This window comes from Hydra vulgaris, chromosome 02 (assembly GCF_038396675.1).
Source record: "Hydra vulgaris chromosome 02, alternate assembly HydraT2T_AEP".
Lineage (NCBI taxonomy): Eukaryota > Metazoa > Cnidaria > Hydrozoa > Anthoathecata > Hydridae > Hydra > Hydra vulgaris.
This window is the reverse complement of record NC_088921.1, coordinates 49,220,880-49,248,132: the sequence shown is the minus strand read 5'-3', so window position 1 is coordinate 49,248,132 and position 27,253 is coordinate 49,220,880. Positions and strand designations below refer to the sequence as shown.

General features: G+C 25.8%; 1 protein-coding gene across 1 annotated transcript in view; it reads right to left on the bottom strand.

Annotated features, from left to right (window-relative positions):
- Window positions 1-27,253, bottom strand: part of LOC100199901 (endoplasmic reticulum transmembrane helix translocase) — a 94,983-nt gene that overhangs the window by 8,325 nt on the left and 59,405 nt on the right. Inside the window, exons 14-24 of the mRNA XM_065791223.1 lie at window positions 20,487-20,662; window positions 19,696-19,806; window positions 18,132-18,257; window positions 17,901-18,009; window positions 16,868-16,983; window positions 16,600-16,698; window positions 16,150-16,246; window positions 12,382-12,572; window positions 1,304-1,418; window positions 1,070-1,205; window positions 431-491 (exon numbers count right to left, since the gene is read on the bottom strand). Coding sequence (XP_065647295.1) covers window positions 431-491; window positions 1,070-1,205; window positions 1,304-1,418; window positions 12,382-12,572; window positions 16,150-16,246; window positions 16,600-16,698; window positions 16,868-16,983; window positions 17,901-18,009; window positions 18,132-18,257; window positions 19,696-19,806; window positions 20,487-20,662 — 1,337 coding nt within the window. The remainder of the gene's footprint in view (window positions 1-430; window positions 492-1,069; window positions 1,206-1,303; window positions 1,419-12,381; window positions 12,573-16,149; window positions 16,247-16,599; window positions 16,699-16,867; window positions 16,984-17,900; window positions 18,010-18,131; window positions 18,258-19,695; window positions 19,807-20,486; window positions 20,663-27,253) is intronic.

Here is a 27,253-nt window from a genome sequence, read left to right as displayed (position 1 = left end):
AAATCGAAATATCAAACACATGTATGTTTTTAAATGTAATGGTCATTAACTCCTTATAATGTATATAATGTATTAAATAAACATAATGTAATAAACATAATGTACTATATAAACCTATAAAGCTGTTTATTTTTTTCACCCATCTATACCACTTTAACTTCATAAAGGAATTGTCATTTTTCTGATTGCACAAGCTAATTAACTTTTCAAGTAACAAAAATATTTAAGTTGATCTATTGCTATTCATGTAATGCCATATTGTGCATATTGTCTAAGTTATTTTACTAATTTCTGCCTTTGATAAGGCCATTCCAAGATGAAAGTCTATCAAATTTTTATTTTATCAGCAGAAGGTTTTTTTTAAAAAATATTTACCTTCTCAAAACCAAATCAATATTTAAAAGATTAAAAACCTTATTTAAATGCTGACCTTAGAACGAGAGATAAATAGAAAACATCCAGCTAGTAATATCCCTTGCAATGTAGCTTGTCTAACAAATTAAAAAAATCATTTTTAAAAACATTAAAACAAAAAATGATCATAATAAGTAATATTTTTTTAAATTTGATAAAACTTATTTAATGTAAAAAAACATATAATATATATTTTATATAAAAAATACATATTTTATATAAAAAATACATATTTTATATAAAAAACATATAATATATATTTTATATAAAAAATACATATTTTATATAAAAAATACATATTTTATATAAAAAATACATATTTTATATAAAAAATACATATTTTATATAAAAAATACATATTTTATATAAAAAATACATATTTTATATAAAAAATACATATTTTATATAAAAAATACATATTTTATATAAAAAATACATATTTTATATAAAAAATACATATTTTATATAAAAAATACATATTTTACATAAAAAATACATATTTTATATAAAAAATACATATTTTATAAAAAAAATACATATTTTATATAAAAAATACATATTTTATATAAAAAAACAACTTTATATTACAACAAAAAAATAATGATAATTATCATGATGATTCCAATCATCTCTTAGGAAGATTCAGACAACATACCCATCACTGAATTTTATTCCTTCTAGATAAAGTGCGCTCTGACTGTACGCAAGTATGAGTGCATTTAATGCTAAAATCTTAAACATTTGTAGAGTGGTTACTAAAGTACAGCGTCCTTGTTTTATCACATGGCATACTATAAATAAAAACATAAAAATCTAATTTAAAAATTTGCAGTTTGATATAATGCAGCAAAAGCATAGCAAACCACAACAACACAATAAAGGTTAATACTTGAATATGGTGTACAGTATCGTGATGTAAAAGGTGAAGCTATGGAAGCATCACCAAGTTTAACAACCTGCGAACTTTCTTTGTCAATTTCTTGTAACATTTCACGAAGTTTTGCCTGAACAAAAAAAAGACTAAATACTATTAGTATCATAATACATTAATGTTTTATCCTACTTGTGCCTATGGCCTAACATAGATAATATATAAATAATAGTAACATTGATAGTATATTATAAATAAAATAACATAGGGGATAGTGGGACACCATGATACACTTTTGGTTTTTGCTTTGTAACAATTTTTTAATGCATCTTTTTTTTAAGCGATTGGTTTAACTTGTAGAATATATTTATACCTACAAAATTAAATTTAATATTACCAAAATAACATATAACAGGTTATAACTTGTAAGAAAATTTAAAGTAAAATAAAAAAATTGTTTCAAGGTGTGCATGGGGTACATTTATACAAACTACGAGCAAATTATTTAAAAAATAAATATAAAGTATAAAACTTGGAGAAAAGATTTTTACTTGAAAGACAAACAAACTAATAATTATAACTCAAATAATTCATCCATTAGTTCAAATCACATTTCAGAAATTCAGTTAATATGCTGCCTTAAATGCCATTCTTAAATGTCAATAAATAATGGATTTCCTGGTATTATATTTATATAAATTTCTTAAAAAATTAACTGAAAATATGAGAAGCTCTGTGTTTCCTGGTGCCCCACTCTCCCTTAATTTTTTTGTGTGTGTGATGCGTAAATGTGATGAATACTGAACTCAATGCGCAAAAAAAAAAAAAAGCAGTACTTCTCAATTTTGAGTCACTTAAACTAGTTAAGTTAAAATATACTTAGTAAGTTAAAAGCAAAATAAATATGGTGCTAATGCATGTTATGTTTCACAAGTAAATTCATTAAAAAAGAAATAAAATGATAAAGAAAACCCAAAGTTTTGAAACGTAGAAAAAAATTCAATAAGTTTTGTAAAGAATACTCTTCAATAAAAAGAAATAACTATTAGAAATAACAAATAACAAAGTAACCATTAATCTTTTTTGTAGAAAATTTTGTTAAAACAGTTAAATTTAAAATCACAATCTAGTCTAAATTTTGCATAAAATACTTTTTTAAATTTATTTAAAAATAATTTACTTCACCAAACTTAACTTAAACTCAACTTAAATCTTCATTAAAAAAAAAGATAACCAATAACAAAAAGCTTTAAAAAAATATTTTGAATAGATCTAAAAACAATTCATCTTGCTAAATTAATCTTTTCTTTTAAAAAAAAATTTTGGACTTAAAATAGATTTTTTATAAAAAACATTTGATATTGCAGAGCTCAAGGCATACAGTTGCCAGTTGCATATTGATTAGTTACCTAGTACAAAATATGTATCTACATATCAGGACTCAAATTAAGCGCATTGTGATTGCTTTTCACATTTTTGTGATTAGTTTTTTCTTAAAAAATAATAATTTTGCAATTTGTTTTTTTTTTTTCTTTTTTCCTCCTAATTTTAGCATTTTTTGGCCATTCTAAAAATAAAGAATGTTTTTGTCTGAGATTTTTATTAGGGGTAAATAATGTACGTCATCCTAAATTTAACTTTTAAATAATTGTATGATGATTTGCTCTCTTGGGCTGAGATTTTCATTCAACATAAAGCGGTTTTAAATTTTATATTTCTGCATGGAAACCAATAATATCTTACTTCTACCTTAAAGTTAAATTTAATGTGATTTACTTTATGGAGAAAGTACGTCACAGCAAATTAACCTATAAAATCAAAACAACCCATTAAGTTACACCTGTTAAGTTATTTGAATATTAAATATACTTAATATGTTCAAAGACATTTACTTGCATAGAAATGTTTATATTTATTTTTATTTGTTAAAACACAATAAGCGTCTAATTAAAAATTTTAACAAGAAATTTCAAAATATAATTTATATTAATTATAAAATTTATATATAATTTATAAAAATATTATATATCGTTAAAACACAATAAGCATCTAATTTAAAATTTTAACAAAAAATTTCAAAATAGAATATAAACAATGTAATACCATTTTTTTAATATTTTCATTTTATTTATAGCCATATCAAGATTAAACATTTTCTAGTTGTTTTTAGGAATTCATTTTAAAAAGAAATCTATTTGAAAAAGAGAGTTTAGTCTTCTTAAACTCTCCTATTCAAATATTTGAAATTTTAAAAAACTTTTAAAAAATTAAAAAAAATTTTGAGAATTTTTTACGCTTGCTGACAATAATTATAAACTTAATTTAATGGAAACTGCAGCAACATTTGTAATAACTAGTGGGTTAGTGAGGATCATTCCTGAAAATCAAACATAGATTTAGGTACAGTAAAAGATTTAGAAGGTTTTAGTGCAGTTAAGGAGGAAAGTTTTATTTAAATAATAAATATTTTCAATAGTTAAATATTTTTTCTAAAGGCATCGTTATTTTTTGTTTTCAAAAATAGTTTAAAAAGTAGAAACATTCTAAAGTTTAAAAAAATTAATTATTTTAATTCTGTTCAAACTATTTTTTTTTTCAAAAAAACAAAACAAAAACTTAAACATATTCTTATACTTATGGAAATGAAATAAAAAAATCAATTATACTTAAATTTTTAATAGTATGCTAGATCAAAAAGCAATACTATAAAAAGAGCATGGTATCTAATAAGTTATAAATATTTTTTTGAGTTTTTTTAATTTGATATTACTCAGTTGGTCTATAGATAAAGCATGCTTTTTTAATTTGTCCTTACTTGTTTGGTCTATAGATAGAGCAAGTTTTTTTAATTTGATCTTTCTTGTTTGGTCTATAGATAGAGCATGTTTTTGCACAAATATTAAGTTTAAAGTTTTATGACAATGTTTTCATCTTTTTTTAGTATATAGAGGATTTAAAGGCACCAATAAATTTAAAGTTTCAAAACAAGTGCAACGGTGAGCATTAATATCTTAAGTCTATTTGTAATTTACAACAGAGGAATAACTACGCATGATAAAGAGAAGCAAACTAAGGAGAATCTAATTTAGCAATAAGCTGTATATATGGTAGCATATAAAAGATGTTAGGTTGTAAGGAAGATCATTAATGTCGATAAGAAACAAAACAGGATTAATCATAGAACCTTGAGGTACCCCAGATATTACTGAAATTGAAGAAGAGGCCTTCAAGGATGACTTTAATAAAGCAGTTAGGAAGAAATGATTTGATAATTTTCCCAGATATACATATCAGGCGTTGTTATGAGATTTTATTGGAAAAGTGTAATATAAGTTAATGTAACTTTACTCAATATTCATATTTACATTGTTAAATATTCATATTTACATCGTTAAATATTCATGTTTGCATTGTTAAAAGTAATCAGTTGTGAAAGTAATGCAGTTAAATTTAATTTGAAATCACGTTAAAAATCATTTAAAGTTATAAATTATTTTGATAGTTTATATTTTAATAATATTTAATTATTATAATTAAACAATATTGACATAAAAAAAAATTATCAATAAAATTTAAATATGTTGATAAAAACAAAATATATTTCCTTATAACAACTTTAAACAAACTATCAATCGAGTTTATCAATAAGATATTTGTCTGACAAGGTTACTTTGTATCAACATCGCGACTGCTACAAATAATATACTTTTAAGATTGCTAAATAGCCCATTCAACTAGTGATTACTTAACTTGTTCCTTCAACATATATTTTAAATTTAATACTGTTTTACAGTTTTTTTTTAGTGGTTTAAAAATAAAAAATAAAAACTATTAACAATATTTTATTAACATTTTGGTTTTTACAAAATCTTTGCCAATTACTCTACTAGTTCTCTAGCACTATCTAAGGAGATGCTAACTTAGCAATAAACTGTATATATCTTTTTTTTTTTTTTTTTAAACATCTTCGCTTCCAACAAGACTGCAAGCAGCCACCAGCGTGGAAAATAAGAAATCAAAGCTGAGCAGTCAAACTGACCGGCTAATACATAAAATTGACAGTCAAATGTTTTTTTGGGGCGGTCAAAGTTTTAATTTTTTTTTTGGTTTAAATTTTCATTGTAGTAATTATTCTGCATGACGAAACTTTGTAAATAAAAAAATAACTTCATACTTTAAAATGAACGAACTCGTATTCCTTTTTTATTTGTATTTTATTTAAAATAATAAGAAATAAACATTTTTATATTATATCAAAATAATTTATACTGAATACTTAATCAAGTATCGTTTTATGTAGTACTACTATAATAATTGCGTTAGTTACAAAAAACAAAGTTTTATGTAACTTAAAAATGTTTTATTGAAGAAACGTTTCATCTGATTCATTATCCAAAGTTTCATCGAAAGACGATTTTAAATCTTAAGACTCGTCTGATGACGGTTCTGAATCAATTTATGTTTTTATAGTTTTTTGTTGTTGCTTTTTTTGAATTTTTCAACTTTCTTGTGTAGGCTATCGCAACGTATCTTCGGCCCATAATTCAATGGCAGGATTCACATCAAATTCTTCACTACTTGTTTCATCAGTGCACACCCGAATTAAATTATTTAGCTGTTTTTCAGTTAAGCGATATCTTGTCTCAATTATAATTCTATTCATAAGAGAAAAAAGACGCTCAACCTTTCTATTCGAAACAGGCAATACGAACAACAATTCGACAAGAAGTAGAACTGGACTCCAATCTTTTTTCATAGAACTCGAAAAAATTTGATACCATACTTTACGGTACTCAGTTTTATCTGGTGCCAAATATTTGACAGTGTAATCAACTAATTTATGCCAAGCATCTAACATATTATTTACAATCCCAGTGAAGCCAGCATAACGTAACAGCATACTATAAAAGTCATACAATTTTTCGATGTTATCATCAGCAAATGAATTATTGGTGTTATTTTGAAACCAGCCACCAGTGTTTAGGATTAACATTCCATACATATCAGGAACTGTATTTTGTGCTTTTAAACGCTCTTTTATAGATTCCGCAATTAACGCTACAATCATTGATTTCGAATTCTTAACTAAAGTTAGTGCGTTTGTAAAGTCATAAAGCTCAACATTCTGGAATGAATACTTTCCAGTGTTGTTTGTTATTTTTGCAAGGAAACGTTTGACTGTTGGTAAATCATTTAATTCTTTTTTCTTCAAGCGACTTTTTAGTCTGTTTTTAAACTGTTTTTTAGTTTGTTCAATAAATCCAGATAATGCTACGGAATCAATTTCGTTGGTTTGAAAAGATAAAGATAACAACTTTGCTGGCGATAAAACTTCTATGAATAATGCTATATAAAAAGGTATTCATCAAAGATCCCACATCTGATGATACCCTTTAAACTTTGCTCTTTCTGCTTGAGTAAAACTGAAGTCTGCAGTCATGTTTTCGAGATGTTTCATATATACTCCATAATTGTCTAAGTTCATCTCAAGTGCTTAAATTTTATGTGCAATCCATCGTGATTACACATAAAATTCAAGCACTTGAGATGAAAGAACTTTTGTTGTATAAAAAAGCATGAAACAAAGTATATTATTTTATAAAGTATTTTTTATAGATAAAATTGAAAAAAAAATCCAATATACCTGATGCTTTTTTTGGGCGAATACCTGCAATGTCAAATGAATTACCCTCTTCAAGGATAGCAACAAGCTTTCCTAACTGTCGTAACTTTTTTTGGGATTTTTTATAAATGTTATGCATTTTCAAAATGATGTTATTGACATTATTATACGCTTTTATTTCTGCAAATTTATCTTTTAACACTAACTCAAGGCGATGTACAACACACCAACCAAAAGTTATCCATGGAATTTTTTTCTGAAGTAATACATTTACACTTGTCCTACTTCCTCTATTTACAGCTGCACCATCAGCACCAAAACCAACTAATTTAGTTTTAAAATTTTCGATACCTTCTGATTAACAAGGGATGGACTGATTTTATTGAAAACTCCTTCAGATGTTCTATATTCAAGATCAGAAATAGAAAGAACACTCAACGCATATCAACGGTCTTTCCTAATGGAGTAGGATCGAAACTGATAATAAATACAGTTTCTTTTTCAATTACAGATACATCTGTTGATGCATCAATTAAAATACTGAAGTAGTTTAGTGTTTTTAATTTATTTCTGAGAATATTTGACAAACTCAATCCAATGTAATCAATAAAAGTTCCTCAAGTTATTTTATTTCTATATGCTTGGCTAAACTCTACACCATGATTTTCTTCCAAACGTAGAATTTTAGGGTATACGCTAAGCGGAAGCTCTTCTTTGGCAATAAAGTATGCTACCTCAAATTTTTTTCTTGTTAAATTTAGATCTTTCATGGTCATGGTTTTCAGGCCCGATAAAATATCAGTTTGCCGCATTTTTTTCTGCAGGTTGCTTAATTTATCATTTCGTTCCTACAACTACCTTCATCGCTTCTCCATTCTGGTGTATATGCTTTATAAATATCAATTTGTTTAGTATACTGACGACATACAGTACATTTTAATGCTGTAATATAACTTCCATTATTAAATATCTCTAGCCATTCATTTGCATAATATTTTGCAAGAGTAGTATTTACCCATTTTTTAACTGTTGTTAGCTGTAATTTTCTACTATTGAGTTTTTTCTTCTTTTCAACAAGTGGTTTTAATTCCGATCCTTCTTGTGTTAAAAATGAAAGTGTTGTTTGTCTCTTTTTAGTCGCCTCCATTTTAAAGTGTTGATCCTTGATGATTCTCTTACAATTTAGTAATATAAAAAATGTGCAAATTCGCAATTGTTAATTTGAAAATTATTTAAAAATAACTCATTCATTGCTATGACTTCAGAAATTTCGGGAAAAGGTTACGAGAAAAATAAATGAAAAAAAAGGAGAAAATGTTCTTAGCTACATACATTCATTTTAAATAATAGTTAAATAAGAACTTCAGTCGTTACCTACGTTGAAAAAGAAAAATGATTGCACATTTTATATCTCATTTGTATCATTTTATATCTTTCATTCATTTTCATTTAAAATCATTTTATTAACTGCTAATGTTGGCAGTTGCTGAACTAATATTTAATAAAATTATGACAATCGTTTTATGAAATAATATCAAAATTATTTATGTTACTTAAAATGAAACTTTATACTACAATATATATATTTTTAAGATTTCAATAGTAGAAAAAAAAAAGCGAACGGGCATTTGGTAGTTTTAAATTTATCTAAATATTAAAGTTAACTTCTCAGTCACTCATCGTCAACCGAACAAAAAGTCTTTAAAGTAGAGTCTTCGACCGCGTGGACACACAAAGCAACTCAAACGACAACTTGTTCAAAACTGCTCAGAAAGCAACAATTTTCTCACCGACCGTGTTGTCAACCCATAGAATGCTTTGACCCAAAATGCAGAGAACACAAAGAACCTCGACAATTTCAAATGCGAACTTACTTTTTTCCGGAGACTTAACTTATTGAAATTTAAAAAATTTATTTTTATCACAAAGGGCTTGGTGTGCGGCTCTTAGTCGATAATTTATAAGTTTTGTTGATTACCGAATTAAACTAAAAATAAAAAATAAAGGGATTTTTTCATTGCAATTGGCAGCAAAAGGTTATTAGAAAAATAAATAAAATGATAAAAAGAAAATATAAATAAAATGTAGGAATAAAAAAATGTTCTTAGTTAATATTATATTATTATTGAAACAATAATAAAATAAGAATTTCAATCATTTATGAAAAAAGCAGTAATGGATTTCACCACCAGTAAAATGAAGTTAGTTTTAATAAGTGAAGCAAAAAAAAATTATTAGTTTATGTCATTTATAATACTCACTTACAAAGCCATTTAAAGTAGCGTACAAACGATAAAACTATATTAGAAGCTTTTTTCAAAGATTTACATTTTATGAAATTTTAGTATATGCATTTTCAAAGACATCCTGTTGACCACCTGTTATTTTCCACGCTGGCAGCCACTAATTAAAGTTGGAAGTTACTGAAAGAGAAAAGATAAAGATAGTAGAGCAAGATAACGATTGACGGACGACTTAAAAGATTGCAAATTATATGAATCAGGAAAGCAAGATGAAGGAAGCGAATTCCAAGGAACTGATGTTCGAGGAAAAAAACTAGACAAATAAGCGTTTTTAGAGCACTTAGGAACAGTCACAGAAAAAGGATGACACTTAATTGAATGATGAGTAACACGAGAATGAATTTTAGTAGATGGCACAAGAGACGCTAGCTCTTTAGAGCAGTGCCCATTATAGTATTTGTAGAAAAGAGAAAGAGAAGCAACATTACGATGATGTGATAATGGTTGGAAGTTGGCTGCAAGAACAGGTCCAACTATGTTTACAACACGTTTTTGCACCTTGTCTAAAAGAGAAAGGGCATCATTAGAAGATCTGCCTCAGATATGGCAACAGTATTCCATACAAGGCCGGATTTGAGATTTATAGAGATAGAGAATAGAATCCGAAGTAAGAAAGTGACGAGCTCGATAAAGAAATTTAGCAGATGCTAATTTTGCAACTGATTTGATATATGGTTTCCAAGAAAGATTGGAAATAAGAGTTAATCCTAGAAGATGAAGGGTAGATGACTCATCGAGTACATCACCGTTCTTAAATATAGGAAGATCTAAATTATTGCGATAACGATTGGCTGAAAAAAATTGAGTTTTATCTGAATTAAAGTTCACCAGCCACTGTGAGCCCATGCTGTAGCAGAAGTGAGATCCTTTTCAAGCTCAAATGCCCCCTCCAAGCAATCAGGGGGTGTTGGTTTCTTATTACGACAAGAATAAATGGTAGTATCATCAGCAAACAATGCCACCTTAGATGTGAGAATATCTGGAAGATCATTAATGTAAATTAAAAAGAATATAGGGCCAAGAATAGAACCTTGAGGAACCCCTGAAGTTACAGAATAAGAAGAAGAGTGTTGTCCATCGAGGACAACTTTTATGCTACAATTGGAAAGGAAGGATTCAATGATCTTAAAGATGTTGCCAGATACACCATAAGAAGAAAGCTTATGGAGAAGACCAGCATACCAAACTTTATCAAAAGCTTTTGAAATGTTAAGAGCGATGGCCTTAACCTTTCCACCTTCATCTAATGCATGATAAAACCTGTCAGTTATTACTGTTAGCAAATCAGCTGTAAAACGAGAAGATCGAAATCCATATTGATGGTCAGAAAGTAAGTAATTAGATTCAAGATGAGAAATTAAGTGTTTGTTAATTAAAGATTCAAAAACCTTGCTTGTGATAGGAAGAAGACTTATGGGACAGTAGTTAGACGAATCAGATCGCTCTCCAGAATTTTTGAAGATAGGAATAACAGATGCCACTTTCCAGCAGGCTGGAAAACAAGACTCTGATAAGCACTTGTTAAATAGTTTTGAGAGTATAGACGACAGCTCCGGAGAACACTTCTGCAAGATAATAACAGGTATGTTGTCTGGGCCACAAGCTGTAGAAGAGTCTAGGCAGGAAATCCCTTTAGATACATGATACATGATTTAGATGCTGGAGTGATATGAATTTCAAGCAATGGATCAACCTGTTTGTTGGCAATATCAGGTAGAACGCAACTAGTGGAATCAAGAGATGATATTGATGAAAAGTTTTTAGCAAACAATTCGGCTTTGTCTTTAGGTGAGGTGACAAAGTCTGAACCATACAAGAGAAGTGGAATTATAGATTTGCCCTTATTATTGATATTATTAAAGATTCTCCAGAAGTCACGAGAGCCTAATTTTTGAGATGAGATACAAGATTTCATGACCTGAGAATAGCGGGTTTTGGCGTTAGACAAAACCTTTTTACAATTGTTTCTAGCAGTAATAAACAGACGTCTGTTTTCTGGAGAATTGTTTTGCTGATAAATATGGAAGTAACGGTTTCGATTGGCAATCGAAGCAGCACAGTGTGAGGAAAACCATGGAGGAGAGTGAGGCTTGACTTGGAATCGTCAAGAGGGAATAAAAGATTCCATGCCAGCCTGAATCCACGAAGTTATGTAAGAAGCACATTTGTCGACAGGAAGACGAAAGATTTCTACCCAAGGGCCATCACGAAGAAAATCTTTTCATAATTTATCTATCTTTTTTCATAATTAATCTATCTTTTCATAAATTTGTTATATAAAGTTTGCTAAAAAAAATTCTCTAAAATAATTTTTCATACAGACTCGATTAGGGTTTATCCAGCAATCCATTTATATACAGTTATATGTGCATTAAGCACTTTTGTATATTAGCACTTTAGTAAAAAATTTAATAAAATAAATTTAAATTTATCGATATTTAACAATAAATTCAATTTAAATATAATAAAATAAATTTAAACTTAAAATTTTTAAAAAGGAAAAGTAAAAAAAAATTTATTTAACTATCTGTTTTTTTATGCTGTGAAAATGTTTTTTACAACAATTAAATTTAAAAGACTATTTAAATAATCTAATTGAAATCTAAATTAAACTTTAAATTATAACTTAAGCTGAAAAGTATAAAAGCAACTTAAGAATAATAATGAGATATTATTTAAATACGAGAAATATTATTTTAAAAGAATTGCAATTACAAACTAATGTACCAAAGATATATTTTTGAACTAACGCAACCCCTCTTACCACAAAGCTGTAATCAGTGAAGGGGGTTTCAAATGAAAAAATTAAAAAAATTTTGTGATTAGACTTTTTTTGCATTAATTTGAGCCCTGCATATAATACAAATAAAGGATTTTACACGCATTGCAATAAATGTTAGGGCATTGGTAATTTATTTAACTTTTTTAATGAACCCAAAAGCTTTTGGAGCATTGTCAATAACATTAGTTCATCAGGAAATAAACTAATTAATTTCCTGATTCTCTGTTGTTTCTTTTGGCTTTATTTTGCAACAAATTCTTTTAACTCTTAATATGTAAAAACATGGCCAAGTTGTCTAAAAAAATAACTTTAAATGTGGCCAAACAATGTGCGATTGCACGCGCTTCCTGGGAAGGCTTGAAATGCATAGATATTCTAATAAATGAACCTGCTGTTCTTCAAGAGGTGTTTTTGTGAGGACTGAAACATCACCACGAGCAACAGAACGAATCTTAGCAGCTTTGCTCATTCCTTTACTGCTTGGAACTGCTTTACTTTCTTCAGCTGCATCTTTTTTCTTTTTACTGGTTTTTTTAGCAGGTGGCATTCTTTCAGCTGTACCAGGTAATAATGCTACACCTAAAACACAATTTATTTTCTACATAAAAGTAAAATGTATGATAAAATAAGGAGAAAAAAATTCACATACCAAATATCTAAAAATATATATTTATAATATATAAAAATAATTGAGGAGCCCATCTGCAAAACCTGCTAAGTCACAAAAATAAAAATTTTGATTCTACTTCCACATTCTTTATATTGAAATCTATTCATCTATTTAAATATTAGACCCATTAAAAAATTTTTGGTCCTAAAAATGGACAAAGAAAATATCAATTTCTGTTGATGCCGATTAAAAGTAGTTTTTTTCTAATTTTTTTCTCAAAATCAGTTTACTTGGACTTAGCTCATTTTGCAAATGGGTTCCTCAATTATTATAAGCTGAATGTAGACTTTGTGGAAACTTCAAAACCGCTAAAAGAAAGGTAAGCCAAAAATTGTTTGTATTTCAAAAATGCATTAAAAATATAGCAGACCTTGTGATGAAGCGAGATTGCTTGCTCCGCGCCCGCGAAATGTGTCCATAAATGGTCTTCAGGGTGAAACAAATAGCGCTCACTACTTGAAAAACTTGCAAGGAACTGAAGAACTTGCAAGGAGGAAAATTATAAGTTGATTTTATAGAAAATATTTTTGGTAAAATTTTTTTGCCAAAAATATTTTCTATTAAGTCAAAATATGTTTAATCAAAAAGTAGAGTTTGCATATTGTTAAATATTACTTAAATAATACCAACGAAGCTATATTTGTGATAAAGTACGTCATAAATTAAAATTAAAAATATTAGTGCACGAGACCCAATTATTTATTCCTTCTATTTGAAAGTTAAATTCAGCATGACTTTTGTTTTTTTAATTCCCATTGAACTTAATTAACTTGCGCTAGTGGTAGAGTGCTAGCTACATAAGCGAGAGGTTCTGAGTTCGATCCCCACCACGTCCCTGGTAGTACCGCGCTTAACTTGTTTCTCTGCACATTGGCCTAGTTCGTCAAGGTTCGTGTTTCAGAGTTAAAGAGTTGAGAAAGGGTTATAATCACAATTAAGTAGCCTTCTCGTCTGTATTGGCCTTTTGGGCCTTGGGGAGGTGAATTAACATAAGAATAAAAAGACTTTATCATACTATTTCTTAATCGTACCCTGGTTAAGTTGAACCAATCGCTAACACAGTTTTTTGGGATCCATTTGACAAAAAACTTCACTTAACTAGGACTTTTACTTTGAACTGCATAAAAGTCTATGTAATAAAATATCAAAACTTGCAACACTTCAATAAAAATTCCAAACTTTGAATGCTTAAGATTTTATTTATAATAATTTATAAAACTAAAACTTCATTAATAGCTTAAATTTCGTACAGGTTCGTAGGGGTACAGATATAATAATGATTTCATACAGGTTCGATCACATTCTCTTTATTATAATGACTATTTAAAATTCAAAAACATCAAATAGAATTCAAAATGTTTTTATTTAATAAACTAAATACTTTTACTGATATCTTCAAATTGGTTAAGCTTATAATATAGTCTATTAATTGAAAAAGTTGAAGCTAAACGAAAATAAAAATTAGAACTATAACAGAAAAATTCAAAATATAAAGCTCTTCAGAGTCCGAGTTAAAAGAATTCTATATGTATATATACATGCCGGCTTGTGAAGCCAAAAGTTTTTTTTATGACTCCAGCTCGGCTCCATACTTTATGAACAAAAATCGCAAATTTTGGAATATTTTTTTGATTACATTTGCCAACCAAAATCCAAACCAGTTAAAGAAATTAATTTTAACCAACTTTCACAACTCTACTTATAACTACTCTACTAACGCATACTACATTTGAAAAGAAAAATGTTTTGGGTAAATATAAATTTTTTTCAATATATTATTTACCCATAACTACAAATTATAGTTCTAACTTTAGTTCTAATTCTACCCAGTGGGCACGGTACCTAAGAAAGGTGTGCTTTGAATTTTCTAAAGACGTCCAAAACATTTAAAAGACTTTTAAAAGATGTCTTTTTTATGCCACATGCTAATTGGGTACCCTAAAAAAGACATCTTTTAAATGTTCAAAAGACGTCCAAAATGTTCGAAAGACATTCAAAACACTCAAAAGACGTTCAAAAACCATTTAAAAGACGTCTTTTTAACATCCTGTGCGTGCCGAGTATCCAGTGGGCATGGAACCTATAAAAGATGTCTTTGAATGTTTAAAACGTTCAAAAGACATTCAAAACTCTTTAAAGACGTTTAAAAGACGTATTTCGTACTCCTCGTGCTGAGTGGGTAGTATAATTTTTAAGATATGAATAACCTTTGATCATTAAATCGCACATCAAATATTTAACAGTGTAATATTAATTTCAAAATATATTATAAAACAATATATGTAATGCTGTAAGATGTTTCCATTTATAATTTACTTATTTTTTTTTTTATTAATAAAGCATATTAAGAAATGCTATTAAAGGATAGTATTTTATTAAGTACTAAATCATTAAAATATTTATTTTTATTACATTTTAGCAAGACGGTTTGAAAAAATATTTAAAAAAAAAAAAGAAATTCAATAAAGTTTGTTTACAGTAAAAAAAAACATAAATTTTATTCCCTTGAAAAAACATGAGCCAAGAGCCGCTCGATTTTTGCGGCTCCAGTCCCACCATAAAACCACGGCTCTCTGGCTCCACAAGCCTGTATACATGTGTATATATATACTACATTGCTACATGTATATGTAGTATATATATATATATATATATATATATATATATATATATATATATATATATATATATATATATATATATATATATATATATTTTAGCTATACTTTAGTGATAAATTATTCTTGACTGTGATTTGTGAACAAAAACTTTTTTTGTATTTCCTCCTTAACAGAAACTTTTCATATTTCATATTTGTCAGTGATTAAAAATTATTTTGGAGTGATTAAAAAAAAAATACTTTTAATGCGGTAGTAGATTAGGGGTAGAATGTTTCACTAACAATCACAAAGGTTCAACCCTCTTATACCTTTTCAACCCCCTTAAACCTTTGCAAGTATCTCACTGAGCTTGTTTTTTTGTACAGTGGTCTTATTCAACAAGACTTGTATTTTATAATTTAGAGTTAAGGGAATTGTAACATACATAATAAAAACAATTAAAAAAAGAGTAGCCTCTTTGACTGCAGTGGTCCCCTCTGGAGCCTTGGGGAGGTAAATTTAATTAAAAAAATCTGGGCAGACCAATCATCTGTTGTTGTGTTAAACAAAATAATTAATGCTTAATTGCCCAATTTATACAGATTGTTAAATAGACTAGTTGTCTAGCTCTAATCAAAGAGTTTTATTTTGTAGCAGGAATTAGGCTTAAAAACTGTAACACAACTAATATTATTGTCTAAGAAAGTATTTATCAACTCACTTGAGGTCATTTATTGAAAGACTAATTATAACAATAACAATACTAAAAGTTTTTCAATAAATGAAAACAATATATAATTAATATAATAATAAATATTTAAATATGTTAAAAAATTGAGTACAATTTTACAAAAAATATTAAATATTAAAACCTCAAACCACATACCTACATGTGCATGTCTTAGAGCTCCAACATCATTTGTTCCATCCCCACACATTAATGTTACAAAGCCAAGGTCTTTAAACTCATGAATGATAAATTCCTTTAAAGCAAACAAAAACTTTTAAAAATTAAAATCAAAAAAGCAAAAAAAAAAAACTTTTAAAATTAAAAGAGACTTGAAGTAAAATAAAAAAATAGAAATACCATTAAATGTAAGAAAATAAAGGAATATAAAAATAACATTAAATGTAAGAAAATAAAGGAATATAAAAATAACATTAAATGTAAGAAAATAAAGGAATATAAAAATAACATTAAATGTAAGAAAATAAAGGAATATAAAAATAACATTAAAAGTAAGAAAAACTTTTAAAAACCAGTAAAAAATTAATTTATTAGTAAATAAATAACAAATAAGTAAAAAATTATAATAAAAAAATGAGTCAAAAAAACCTTTTGTTTTGGGCTAACACGAGCAAACACACGGCAATGAATAAGTATCTCACGAAACTTTTGACGTAGAAATGGAGACAACTGCATATATTGAATAGCCTAAAATATCAAATAGATACTTAAAATATTATAAAATCATTTTAAATATTCAATTTAAACATCAGTAAAAAAACCAATGTATAAATTTATGTATGATAACATTATATAACATTATTACATAATACTCTATTAAATCTACAAAGTAACAAAAAACAATAAATGAAATAACCTCTCCAGTCAAACAAAATGAGTATTTATCAATAAGAATTTTTGTCAGTACATCAAGTGAAAACCTTTCACTTTCATCGACTGTTTTCCAGCACCAAACTTCACTTGCATGTTTGTCTAAAATAAGAAAGAAAAAATCTGTAAAAAAAATTTAACAATTAACATTTATTATGTAGAAATTCATTTTCACAAAAGTATAAAATTAATTAACTATAAAAATTTTATTCTACTATAGAGCATAAAGATATGCATTTTTCAGTTTTTTTGATGAACTAAATCCTTTTTTCAAAAATACAAAAACAAAAACAAAAAAAAATAAACAAAGAACAAATAAAAATTTATTGCTGCCCCAACCCAAAACTCAGTCAATGTAGCAGCAACTCCTTTACATGTTCTCCCTATATTATTTGATGTATGTACTGAAACCCTCTAAGCTTGCTATTTCAGTATGCAGGGTTCCCACTATTAAAACTGAGGCTAAAAGTAAGAATTTTAAGGAGATTTAAGGAGATATTATCCTAATATTTAAGGAGATTTGGTCACAAACGACACTTTTTTTTAAGAAAAAGTAAGGAGAACTAAGGAGAAAACATAAGAAACAAAATTTTTTTCAATAAATTTTAAATATACACAGAAAAATTATTATAAATTAATATATTACTTTACATATATATAAATATATATATAATAGAAATATAGGTTTGCAAACTATCAAAGAACTATATATTTTTTTCTTTGTTAATAAGTATAATCCTTCACTTTAATAAAATTTCCTAGATGATTAAAAAAAAAAAAAAAAAAATAAGGAGAAATTAAGGAGAGCAGTCAAATTTTATCTTTTTTTAAGGTTATTTAAGGAGAATATGTTTTTAAGGAGAATATGTTTTTTTAAGGATATTTAAGGTTTTTAAGGAGGAGTGGGAGCCCTGGTATGATACCAGAGTGCTAATCAATCTATCTTTTTATGTGTGTGCCCGTGTGTGTGTGTGTTAAAAACCAAAGAATCCATAACTTCACAACAAAAAAAAAATCACCAACAAATGTTGTTTCCTTCAACAATACTAGCAGAGTTTTGTTATTCATTTTTAGTGAGTTTGCTACATGGCACGCTGTCAATGGATTATCCCCTGTGATCATGATGGTCTAAATAAATAATAAATTGAATAAAAAAATAAAAAAAAAACTCATAAGTTTAAAAAATTATTTCTAATAAACAAATGAAATCTAATAAAAATAACTTTGAACTATTTGAAAACACTTCTTACATAATGAGATGCATTTTGTATTTCAGCTATAGTACTTTTGGAGTCAAGCTTTAATGGGCATGAAAGAACAATGAATCCATCAAAAATAAGATTGCTTTCAACATCCTCTCGTTTCATCTCACGAACCTTTAAAATCCAAAAAAATATTTTAATTATATAAAGCAGCTGTTGAAGGGGTACTTTGAAGGCAGGCATTGAAGGGGTGTTTAAGAGCTAATCAACATAACCTCTAGTAATTCTATATCACTTACTTTACAAAAAAACTTAATTAAAATTATTAATATGCAAACATTTAAAATACTCATTTTTTTAAAATTAGAACCGAAAATTGCTAAACAATACATTTATTATGTAATGTATAAACTATAGCTCATAATTATTTTCTTGCTATATATATACTATATATAAAAAGAAAGCATATATATAAAAAATATATATACTATATATAAAAAGAAAGCAATAAGTTACTTTATTTAACAAGAAAGCAATATATTATATGCTATGTATAACAGGAATTCAATAAGTTACATGTTTTATAGCAGAAATTTTTCATTTAAACTTACATCATTTGTCAATATTAAATAAATGATAACTGCAAAAATTTAATCTAAAAATATTGTTTGTTGAGATATAGTCAGTTTAAATAATGCTGATTCAGCAATCTAGTGGTAATCTCAAGATATAACAACTATTTTGATAATGATAAGCAATGGTTTTTGTTAAAATCATTTAACAAAAACTTTTCATTTAACACTGTTTCATCAATAAAGACTCATCAGAAATTTCTGTGTTTCATCAATAAAGACTCATCAGAAATTTCTGATGAGTCTTTATAGATGAAACACAGCCTTAAATGAAAAATTTTTGTTAAGTGATTTTCTATTAATTTTATATATATATATGTATATATGTATGTATGTATGTATGTATGTATGTATATATATATATATATATATATATATATATATATATATATATATATATATATATATATACACATATATACATATATATATATATATATATATATATATATATATATATATGTATATATGTATATATGTATATATGTATGTATATATATATATATATATATATATATATATATATATGTATATATGTGTGTGTATATATATATATATATATATATATATATATATATATATATATATATATATATATATATATATATAATGATAATAATAATAATTATATACTTAAAACCCAAATAAAGTGATATTCGTGACACCCTATTCATGCAAAAATTATACAACAATTAGGTTATATGTGCTTTTTTTAACAATTATTAAAACCTTATAACAAAATTTATGTTGTACAACAATTTTTGCAGAAACAAATCAATTTTTACTATAATTGTTGTACAATAAAGTCTTACAACTCCTGTACAACCTTTATACAAAAAAACCAGGCTTAAAGCTTTTATATCAACTTTATGAACTGTGTCTTATTACACAATGCTGTTACTTTATTTTTATTTTTAAAAGCTATGCTTTTGTTTTATTTTAAAAAGTTTTTGAATACTCAACAAACAAAAAATTCTAACTTCTTTTGGTGAAATCGATCCCAAATCTTTATGTCCTAATGCCATAATGCGTCCTCCATTACAAGTTAGTTTTTTGTGTAAACTGTCATAAAATTCTGGAACACTGATGAACTATTAAAAGACAAAAGTTAAAAAAGAATAATTTAAAAAATAAAACATGGGTAAAAGTACTACAAAAGTTATCTATACTCAATTTCTACTATGCTCCAAACTGTTTGTCTTTTTAAAAAAAAAAAAATTATTATTATAAATGACAGCAATAAAACTTCCAAATCTTAAATTATTGCAAACTTTCAAACTTAAATTTGTTACAGAATTGAGATCAAAACACTGAATTTGATTTCACTTCTGTAACAGATTGGGCTTCCAGTGGTTTGTGAACTTTGACTCCAACAAAACTCAGTTATTTACTGCAAACAACTATCGCAATACTGTAAGTATTTCCATATTAATGAGTGGTAATCCTCTCACTGAGGCCTTTTCTTTACTTCTTCTTGGATTATCATTCCACTACTGACCTCCCATGGAAACCATATATACAATCAACTACTAAGTTAGCATCTGTAAGGTCTCTTTATTGGGCTTGCCCTTATCTTACTCCTAATTCTATACTCTACCTCTGCAAATCTCTTGATCAACTATCATAAAAATAACAGTAAAAAATAAAAAAATAAGGTAAAGAATGAGCTTACAAGTTAAGTAACATAATATTTGAAATTTTATGAGAAAATATCTACAAAACTATTATGAGAAAAAATCTAAAAAATTAAAAATTGAATAAATTCACTCACCATTCCATGCAACGTCTCCGGTGCACCTTTTACTGCCACAATATAGTTTGTTGCAGATGAATCTGCTGAGTGAACAGAGGCAATCACTGACATGCGTTTCAAGTTACTAGTGAAATGAAATCGATGATCAATTTTTAAAGATTGTCGAAGACCTTTGCGAGACATACACAAATCACCTATAAATTGTTTTCAAAAAGTTACCTGGGAAATATTTAACAAATAAAATACCATTTAAATAACTTCACTATATCCTTAAACCTTTAAAATATTACACCAAACCAAACACCAAAACTAAAATATTTGAATAAAAGACATGTTTTTTAGATATATAAATGAATAAAAAAGAACAAAAAACAATGCAGAATCTGTAAATGTTTTTAGCAAAAAAATATTTAAAGAATTTTTTGTTATAATGACATAGTGATACTTGTTATAATGGCATATTCAGTTGTATGTAGATTGTAAAACAACATCTTTTACTAAAATATCAAAGATTAAAATCTCGAAATAATTTTTGTAATTTAGGAAACTTTAAAAAAATGAAATATGAAATAAATAACAATTTTTATATATTTAAAAAATACATATCTTTAGTTTCAGGAAAATCTTCATTTTCAGTAAAAATTTTGGTTTTAGGAAAACCTTTTGATCAACAACAAAAATAGTAGGGTTCATTTTTGAAAACACAATTTTCGAAAATTTTCAACTAAAATGTTATCGATAAAAAACCTTTTTATCGGATTTTATCGGATTTTATCGGATTTTGTAAAAACTTTCGAAAACTATCGAATAGTTAAAATAATTTTGAAAACTTAAATTTAATTTTGAAAACTCATTTTAATTTCAAAAAAATATATACTAAATTAAATATATACTAAATTAAATATATACTAAATTAAATTTTGAAATTTAAGTTGAATTTTGAAAAGTTAAACAAACTTCGAAAAAAAAAAGAAGTTTCGAAAAATTAAATTATTTTTGAAAAAAAAAAATCATTTCGATTAGCTGAATTATTTTTGAAAAAAAAAAGTTTTACAAAGGTAAATAATTTTCAAAAAAAAAAAAGAACTTCGATAAGATAAATCAGTTTAGAAAAAAAAAACGGTTTTTGATTAAATAAATTTTTTTTGAAAAAAAATTTATTTAATCAAAAGCTCCAACTGCAGCATTTAAGTTATTATAAATAAAAAAACTTAAAATACTTAAGCATTTGCATACAATTTTTTTCTTTTTTTTTTTATATTTTCAAAAATCAAAAATCAGCTGAAATGCAAAATAAATGATTAAACACATTTGACAATTTTCAGAGCTTTTGCCCTTTTCTGTCTAAATCATTATAAATATGTTAAAACAATACAACAAACAAATATTAGTCTCCTCTTTAAAATTCAAAAATCATTTATTTATATTATTACATAATATTACATAATATTTTACATAATATACATAATATTACATAATATTTTCAAAACTTTAAATCTTATAATTATAAAAGCTATGTGTATATGTATTTATTAGGAATTTGTAAATATATCAAACTTCCAGACCAACATATTCCTGGAAAAAAAATTCATTTTAACTTTTTTCAGACAACCAAAATTTGCAATTAAAAATATATATAAATTGAAAAGATGGAGATAAATGGTTGAAATAAGATATGCTGGTATGTTTTGATTATTTATGAGATATGATTGGATCATTAGGTAGAACTGAGAAGATATCAGGGTTTTGTACCTCTAGAGCATAAAAATATAGATGATTGAGCATCAAAAAGATTAAAATATTGAAACTGTCTCGTGAAACTGCAGAGAGGTGAATGTTTAAACAAAGATCATGATACAATGATGATGATATGATTGATGATGACGATAATGGTGATGCTGCTGATGATGATAATGATGATGATGATGATAATGATCATATGGATATTCGGTATAGCAACGCAAAATTTGCATTACCGAACATTTTTGTTCGCTAATGCAACCTGACGCGGCCTATGTTCGTTTTTGTAACAATTTTGTTCGTTATTGCAACTTGTTGTTCGTTATTGCAACTCCGGGAACGCACGTTAAAGCCTGATAAGTTTTTTGTTTTTTAAGAATTTATTTGATCGTAATCCGGCAATAAATTTGTTCAATCGCCATTAAATACTAAATAAAATATTATATACATGCATAAAATATTATATATATATATATATATATATATATATATATATATATTTATATATATATGTATATATATATATATATATATATATATATATATATATATATATATATATATATATATTTTAAAAGTTTTAAAATGTATTTTACAAATAGAGTGCTCAATGTTCTTAAAATTACAGATCAATTATAAATTAGTAGTAAATCACATAACAAAAATTTATCTCATTTAACACTGTGTTTAATCAATAAAGATTCATCATGAAATAATGATTTCTGATGAGTCTTTATTGATAAAACACAGTGGTTAATTTGATAATCACTTAACAAAATTTTATCAATGAGATAAATTTTTGTTAAGTGATTTTCTACTAATTTATAATTGCTCTGTTCTTTTAAGAACATTGAGCACTCTACTTATACTCTAAATATAAAGTTGTTGTTTTTCACTTTTTCTGTTTTCTGTTTAAAACAAAACAAAAATTCAAACTTGTCTAATAATTCTTTCAAGGTAGTTCAAATGATATCGAAGACTTGGATACATTTTTTACAGCAGGTATACGATTTATTCATATTTGTATATAATTTTTGATACACGTATTTGTGAATATTATATGTTATAAATTATATATATATATGTTAAAAAGTATATATATTTTATAAATTTTGATACACACACTTGTATACAATTTTTGATGTGTAATTATATGAGAAATAAAAGTGTTGTTCAATAAATGTATTGTCTTAATAAGGCATTAAGCTTGAACTCACAAAATTGGCAGTCAAAATAAAGCCAAAAAGTAAAGATTTTACTAAATGATGATTTAATAATAGATTTTTTATTTTTGGATCAGAATTTTTATGTTCGATAGATTTACATGTGTAAGGTTGCAATACAATCTAATAACTTGCATGAAATTCTTTTTAAATTTCAAGTCTAGATGTGAGAGAAAGATCCCCGATACAGTCTACCATATTTTGTGGTAATATTTTTTTTATAACTGTTTGCAATAAAATAAGGATATAATTAATTGTTTATAGGATTGAATCTGTTTACAAAGAAATGTATGATTGAAATAGCACTTCTCAGTTGCTATAATCTATTTATTCTGGTCAAGTAAGTATCTTACTTAAATTTATAATTCACAGATACATTTTTATATGATATACTATTGAGTCGGGATAGCTCAGTTGTATAGTGTGCTGCTATTATTGTGATCGGATAGCCTGTCGCAGCAGGATTGCAGATTCAAATTCCACCTTTGCCAGTTACTATTTAATTATGAAGGGAGTTTGTTTTGAACAAATTTGAAGGTCCCTAGAGTTCATTAAATACTGTGTTCTTAAAAATATATTTTAGCATTTGTTTATTTATTGGGAGTTGTTTAAACATCAGTTTGGAAACAAAATGACGTGTAATATGTAAATAAAATCTTTTGCAATATTTTATTTTTGAGTATTCAATTTTCAATACTTGAAGTCAAATAGTTTCGACTTCAAGTATTTAAAATCGACTTTTAGTCTAAGTAGATAACAACTTACTAAATGCTAAATCCTTAAATAGTATTTTTGTATTTGATTTTCAGTTATACAGTTACAGACATAACTGGTTTATTGTTGGTGGAGAAAAGTTTGTATTACATAAAAAATATAGGAATTTACACTCTATAATTCCATTTGCTTTATTTTTGTTTTGTTTTTTTCTTGATTATTTAACATGTTTTTGCATTTCCGTTTATTTATTCAAAAATATCTTTGTAACAGAGATCTTCTTAGCCTAATGACAGAAGATTAATTGCATGATCTTTTTAAAGCTTTTGTTTTAGCTTTTAATAGTTTGAAGGTAATCATAATCTATAATATTAATCATATATTTATTTCTAATTATTTCATTTTAAAATCATCTATTTGGATAATATTCAATTTTCCAGTATTATTTTTGTTTTTTTTAAGTGATGATCTTTTTAGGATAGTGACTAGTGATAGTTAAAATTCTAGTGCCAGAATCTATTGTATTTATTTTTGCTAAAGCTAGTAATGTGTCAAGAATAAAGGTAATCTAAAAGCTTTTGTTTTTCAATTTTTTATTCTAGTAAATAATTACTTAAATAATTAAATATTACTTATTTATATAATTAAATATTACTTATTTATATAATTAAATATTACTAATTTGTATAATTATATAAATAAGGGATTTTTTTTAAATAACTTGTAATAATATCATAACTATTTTTAATAATATTTTTGCGTATTCTCGATTTAGGCTGAATTAGCTCTCTGTACTTACATTTCTGAAAGGCAATACAAACTTTTATATTTTTATTTTATTTTTCTTTCAACTAATTTACCATTATTAGTTATTACTACACAATTATTAATTTTTTTTAAGAGATAAAAAGCGTTTCTGTAGCTCACCAGAATCAACTTGTGGAATTGGTAAGACTGGTATTCAATCAATTTATATATTATATTTAATGTTTATAGCAACAAGGTATAGAAATAAGTTATTTTTTATTATTATAAAACACCCAACCCTTGAAAATAAAAAAAAAACTAAAGTTGGCAAAAAATTGCAGACCTTGATATGTTTTAGGTCATCATCAGGTCAGCAAAAACATTTATTGACTAGTTCCATAAAAAGTAGAAACCTAAAATGTTTGGAAATATTTAGCAACCTCAAACGCTTAGTTCGGCAGTTAGGTTTGCATTGCCAAATGCCGACCCTAATTCCGAGGGCTGTACAGCAATACTTTCAAAATTTAAAAAAATGTAAAAGAATTGAAATAATTAGCTTTAATGTAATAAGAATAACGTTTTTATCTTTTTTTTTATCTTTTAGATGTAGATTTTTCAGTATCAATTTATTCAGAAAATCAATGTGAGTATTTTAAAGTCAAATTTATTAAAGCAATTCAATAAAATAGTTTTAGATATTAATTAATAAATTGTGTGTTCTTTAAATTTGAAAAATAAATGTTTATTATATATATATATATATATATATATATATATATATATATATATATATATATATATATATATATATATATATATATATATATATATATATATATATATATATATATATATATATATATATATATATATATATATATATATATATATATATATATATATATATATGTATATATATATATATACACATATATGTTCAGCAAGTGTGAGTTGGGTGTTTTTATATATATATATATATATATATATATATATATATATATATATATATATATATAAATAAATTTTTTATGTTTTATATATATTTTAAATATATAAACAAATGTAGAAGATTGAAAAAGCTAAACTGACTTAGCCGATAGGATTAGTGGCAGAAATGGTTACGTTAACGTTCTTGATGTTTGCAGAAAATGTTGTATTCAATCTATTTTAATTTTAGAAATACATTATTATTAATAAAACCTATAAATTATTCAATTTCGTTTTTATAATTGAAATAAAACTTGATATTTAAATTTCTGATAAAATATTTCGACATCGTTACATCATAGAAATATAGCTTACAATATACTATTGGAAAAAAAATTAAAAATACTGAAACATTTAGAAAATAATAAAATAATCAAACAAATAAATACTGAAACATTTAGAGAAATTAAATTTGGACTCCGCTTATTAGGTACAACATATTTTCCTTAAGTTGATGAAAATAAATGTAAAATATAATTTTTTTTTTAGTTGATGCATTAACTACAAAAAGTGCATCAATATAAATACAAGGTAAAATGCGAAATTGAATTGCGGACCATTATTCTATAGGTATTTCATGTTGCAACAGCTTTTTTAGCCGTTTTTAAACAATAATCATGACTATAAATGACTACGCTGCTCCAACCAAAACCCTCAGTCGATGTATTTACATTTACCTGCATGCTCTCTCTAATAGTCAGTAAATGCATTTACACTTAATAACATACATTACTAATATATTCATATTTATTTGTATTTAAATTAATAATATAATCATGGTACTTAAAATATAATATTTTGGTTTGCACAAAAGTTCGCATTTCACTAGTGCGTACTTTGCATTTTGCCGATTTCCTTATATTCAACAAATATTAAAGAGATATAGGAAAGCACTTGCACTCTTGATCCGTAAGCACCTTTGATCCTAAAGCGTTATCTCCATTCCTGCAAAACCTTTTAAAGAGGGCTGATAGCCAGCGTGGAATAATTATTTTACAATGGAAACCTTACTTGCCTAAGTTGCAAATCGAACTTTATTATTATTAATGATTTAGATAATACTTAAATTAGTATTATGTTATTCTATTAGTCATTATAGAAACTGTGTTTCTGAATTTTCAAATAGAAATAAAATGCAAATCCTGAAAATGATTATTTTTTAAAAAGATAATATTTTTCAGTTTCTTGATTTTAAATCGGGGCGGGATTTATCATTCACTAACAAAGGCAGAGGCTGATCTTGCCTTTTTTTTATGTTTGAAATAACTTTTAGACATGGAGTAAACTCCAAACATTTTTATGGTTATACTTACATTAAATAACGATGCTTTGCAAATACTAAAATAAAAATAAATATTATACCCAAATAAATTC